Here is a 5,411-nt window from a genome sequence, read left to right as displayed (position 1 = left end):
ACTACATGATCAAACTTAATTATATTTCCATAAGCAAAACTTCAGAAATGAAGGCAGTAAAACTTTAGTGTGCTTAGGAATATTAATTGCAAACACACAATTGATCAGGTAAGTTAAAAATGAATATTAATATACATTGTACTTGTCTGAATAATTTCGATTTTCTTCTCTAGCAGAGGAATCAGATAAATTACAATATTGTGCTTCATACATATTCCTTATATCATTTAGATTTGATAAGAATTACACAAATAGGCAAGGAGTTAAAATTTGGAAAGAATATAAATCTGTAAATAATTTTCAGAAGTAAACCTTATGGTTGATGAAATTAAAAGTGAATTCGAATATTTTTCTTACCTAGATTTCACTGTGAATACTTAAAGAAATATGTTCCTTGCTTTACAGTTAAGTTGTCATAATTTCTGAATATATACATACCTGTTCTCTAAAGTGTTCGAGGATAAAGAAATGAAAAATTCAGAGACTACCTACAGGTCAGTGTTACTAATTATACATCCTTACACTGCAAAGTTAAAATGCTCCTTCCAATACTATTGGGAATTCTCTGCACTGACATCAGTTAATTCTGTGATATATTGTGTCCAAGAAAACATCTCATTGTCCTATGAGACAATAAGAGGAAATAATGGCCCAGCCACACCTTGTAGCTCACATCTATAATCCTAGCAACTCAACAGGCTGAAATCTGAGAACTGAGGTTCGATGCCAGCTGGCCAAAAAAAACCAAGACAAAACAAAAAAAAACTCCATGAAATTCCCATCTCCAATATGCTACCTTAAAACCAGAAATAGAGCTGTGGATCAAGGAGTAAAGCACATAAGCTCAGGGACAGCACCTAGGCCCTGAGGTCAGGCCCTAGGATTAGCACAAAAAACAAACAAACAAAACAACCCCGCCCCCCATCCAAAAAACCCAAAAGCAAATGACCCTCATTATAATATACTTGAAGATTATCTTGCAGTTTAGAAGGAAAAAACTACAATTTTCAAAGTTAATAAAAAATGAAAATTAAAGATGATATTTCTGGTTTATATTTTTTATATTTTTTTCCAAATCTCTTCATAATATTTTGCACAAAATATAAAACAGGTAGCAAACCTTAACTAGCTTGTGGGTTCTTTCTTTCCCAATACTACCCAAATCTTTTTTTAATAAGTTTTTTATTGTGAAAATACCGTACAGAGGGGTTACAATTACATAAGAAAGGTACTAAGTATGTTTCTTATCAAGCCTTTTGCCTCCTCCTTTGTTTTTCCCCTACCAAATTTTTATTGCCAATATGACTACCTCTGTGAAAACATTCTAGGGGTTTTGTGATGGAATTAATGTTGCCTCTTATTGATGAGACTGGTAGTTACCTTGTTTCCCTTTATAGTTGTGAATCATATGTATCTCAATTGTGTCATTTTGTATGAAATGGCTTTACATAAGGAATCATCTGGTAATTCTCTAGAACTCAGTGCAGAAAACTTACCTGCACTCTCAAAACATATGCAATTCTTTGGCTGTTAAAGTATATTTAGGTCACACAAAAAGGCAATAGGAAGAGATTGCAAAGATGTGAGAAGTTCTCTAGCTAAGATATGGAACCAACCCAGATGCCCCTCAGTAGATGAATGGATCAAGAAAATGTGGTATATATACACAATGGAATTCTATGCCTCCACCAGAAAGAATGACATTTCCCTATTTGTTAGGAAATGGAAAGGCTTGGAAAAAATTATAGTAAGTGAAGTAAGCCAGGCCCAAAGAAACATAGGTCCCATGGTTTCCCTTATTTGCAATATCTAGTATATGTATGAGTCAAGCAGGAAAGGTCAGATAATGTGATGTTAGGAAAATGAACCCTAAGATATGTATTTAAATGTTTTTTTCTTTCATGCATTTGTTTCTAACTCATTTATAATATTATTTCTTTGTTGCTTTGTATGTCCCTCCCCCACAGTATAACCCCTGCTTTCACTATAATTGATGTCAGTGTAATTTGTGGAGGAGATGGGGAAAAACAAGTCATTTAAGGATACAGGTGGACCTGTTGCAACAATGAGAAGTACAAGTTGTCATGTCAAAAACAAACTTTACAACTTTGGTGCGGGGTGGGGGGGGGGGTTAGGTGGTGGTGGGGAGACTGGGAAGGGATGTGAAGGGTAAACAAAGGAGGAGGCTGCAATGCTTGATAAGAAATGTACTCATTATCTTGCCCATGTAATTGTAACCCCTCTGTACAGTATGTTCACAAAAAATAAAAATTTAAATTAAAAAAAAAGATGTGAGAAGTTCTTGATTTAGTAATGGCTTTTGCTAAGAGCTCATATTCTAGTCAGAAACAAAGAAATAACGAATGCTAGGATCCACTTCAGGCTGTAATATATAAAAGGATAGAAATATTATATAGACATGGAAAAGAAAAACATAGAATAGTGACTAGAAAGAATAAGGACTTCACAGCATAGATATCTTCCACCTGAATGCTTTCTGGATTTGGTGACTTTTCTTTTAGACTTATAGTAAGGGGAAAATGTTAACTTCATAATAGTGAGCATTGCAGACCTGACTTTGACTAAATGACCTAAGGTAATTCTAGCAAAAACAATTCATTTTAATATAAAATAATAATTGATATGATGCAGTGAAACCACTTGAATTCTATGATACTTTCCCTAAAGTTCCTTAAGGCAAATCTAACCATAAGCAAATAATAGGCAGTCAGAACTGAAGGATAAAAATATAAGGAATATATTTGCATATATATAACCAGTAAAATGCCAGGCTAGGGTAGTGGCTAACTAGGGGAATGCCACCAAAAAAAATTGCAAGGAACTGAGTTCAAGCTGTGCTACATGCACACATGCACAACAATTGCACAAATGCACATACACACACAGAGAAATATCATTAAATACTGGTACAGAAAAACTTCAAGGTTATGTTGTAAAGTAGTTATATTGTAAAGTTTAAAAAGTCAAAATATAAGGCCTATATAAATATACATAGGTACTTGAGTAAGAAATCAGGAGATTCTACAATATCTGTATGTATTTTAGGTGTTTGTTTCTTTTCTCATTTTTGTTAAAAAAAATAAACAAAGAAGTATGCACCAGTAACCACTGGGACCTCTTGGGAAAATTCTCATTCAGAGGCAGGAAATCTATATATTCATTTATGGTCCCGACATACTAAAGAATAGTCTCCCATCACGTCAGATAGCCCTGGCATTACATAACAGAAAGATTAAAAAATAACCTGAAGTTTCTTAGCTCAACTTCTAGAAGTCAAAAAATTATGATTATGTTTACATAAGCTAGAAAAATACATCAAAATCAGTGACTTTATAATGAACATTTTCCAAAATAATGCTTTCATAGAGTATTTAGTCAACAATTTATTCTGAAAACTAGAAATTAGGTTTAGTTGCCTTTAGTGTATAGGCTGAATTAATTTTATCTCCTCAGATTATTCATCTTAAAATGTAATGTTCTTAAATATTTAAGAAGAAAGGAAGAAAGGAGTAGCTTTTTGAAAGAAAATCATTTGGCATTTTTACATAGAACTAGATAATATTTCTTCTATTTTCTAGAAATTGACCAAATTAATTAAAACATTTAATTTTCATGTTTATTTATTGAGTCATGGAAGAAAATTTCCAATTCCATGGCAGTTGTTAAAATGGATAATGAGAATTACTACTGAGATTTCACTGATTATTACTGATACGTGATCAGAATATTATGACAATAATTTTGAGATTATACACAGAAACATTTTTAAAATACAATCTATAGACAGATATTAATGTAAGCTACATTTCTCTTTATGTGTTTTATGATGTGAAATCAATTTTCTATAGGGGAAGAATTTATTTTGAGAATATTATATGTTTTCCAAGTTTTCTTAAGAACATCTATCACCTCTTTATTTCTCAGACTATAAATAAAAGGGTTTAACAATGGAATTACTATAGTATAAAATATCGCCACTGGTATATCTTTATCCCCTTCTTCAAAAGGTCGTATATACATGAGAAGACAAACGTAGAATATTGAGACGGAAAAGAAGTGGGATGCGCATGTGGAGAATGCTTTCCCTCTTCCATCCTTCGATGTCATTTTTAAGATAGTATAAAGAATACAGAAGTAAGAGATCAAGACAGTGGCAATGGTAAAGATTTGAATTGGCATTGAAAAAATATATATCATCAGTTCATTAATATATGGGTCAGCACAGGAGAGTCTAAAGAGTGGAAGAATATCACAAAAAAAATGATCGATTTGATTTGATTTACAAAAAGTTAACCTTAATAGAAACCCTACGTGAATCAAAGAATGAAGGTTACTGGTTATGAAGGACGCTATACTCATCTGAATGCAGAGTTTCTTGGACATCATAGTGTGGTACTGCAATGGGCTGCAAATGGCCACGTAGCGGTCATAGGCCATTGCTGCCAGAAGAAAACAGTCGGCAGTTTCAGCAAGACAGAGGAAATAAAACTGAACCATACATTCATGGAGGGATATAGTTCTGTCGTCGGAAAAAAAGTCCTCTAACATTTTGGGGGTAATGGCACAGGAGCAGCAGGAATCCATGAGAGCCAGGTTTCCCAGAAAGATGTACATTGGTGTGTGAAGACGGCGTTCCATGTAAATCAAGGCCACCAATCCAAGATTCCCCACCATGGTGACCAGATAGATGGCAAAGAACACCACAAACAGTAGGACCTTCAGCTCCGGATGATCTGTGAATCCTATGAGGATGAACTCAGTTGTCAAGGATTGATTTGTCTTCGCCATCCCCGTTCCTCTATTGAAACATAAATAATAAATAAATTCACTTTAGATTATAAATCGGATGTAGCTAATTACCCTATTTAGAGAATGCAAGAGCCTTTAAATCATTCTATGTATTCTTCTGAAAACTCTCAGTAATCTATCAGTGAGAAGAAACAAATGGTGTACATGGGTAAAGACGACCTTCCATGTAAATTACACAAAATGCTGTAATTTATCTGTAACCATTTTTAGAATGAAAGCTTTTATTCTAGATTTTACTCCATGCCCACGTATACACTCAGGGCAAGAATACACAAGTGTCCCTTACCAATTTGAACACCCATCCCATAAATTCATACAATTGGGATTCGAAGTTATGCATTTACTAGGAAAGTGGGCTACTGCTTGATCCACTTGTTTCAGTCCTTTGTCTATTCTTTTTGTTTGTTTGTTTTTTGTTTTAGATAGGGTCTTGTATTTTTCCCCCAGGCTGGTTTTAGATGATGATCTTCCCATCTCCATCATCCAAGTAGCTAGAGTTGAAGGTTTTACATATGATGCCTTGCTTGTGTGTAACAAAGCATCTTTGGCCTTGAACAATGGTCCTTCTATCTATGCCTCTT

General features: G+C 33.9%; 1 protein-coding gene across 1 annotated transcript; it reads right to left on the bottom strand.

Annotated features, from left to right (window-relative positions):
* Nucleotides 1-3,855: 3,855 nt before the first annotated feature.
* Nucleotides 3,856-4,809, bottom strand: LOC138831710 (olfactory receptor 5K16-like). Its single transcript, XM_070028758.1, has one exon. The coding sequence runs from the start codon at nt 4,807-4,809 to the stop codon at nt 3,856-3,858; it is 954 nt and encodes a 317-aa protein (XP_069884859.1).
* Between the last annotated feature and the right edge of the window lie 602 nt (nt 4,810-5,411).

This window comes from Dipodomys merriami, unplaced genomic scaffold (assembly GCF_024711535.1).
Source record: "Dipodomys merriami isolate MVZ:Mamm:240054 unplaced genomic scaffold, mDipMer1.0.p SCAF_2, whole genome shotgun sequence".
In the NCBI taxonomy this organism is placed as follows: Eukaryota; Metazoa; Chordata; class Mammalia; order Rodentia; family Heteromyidae; genus Dipodomys; species Dipodomys merriami.
Note: the sequence above shows the minus strand (reverse complement) of the source record. Positions and strands in the feature narration are given on the sequence as shown.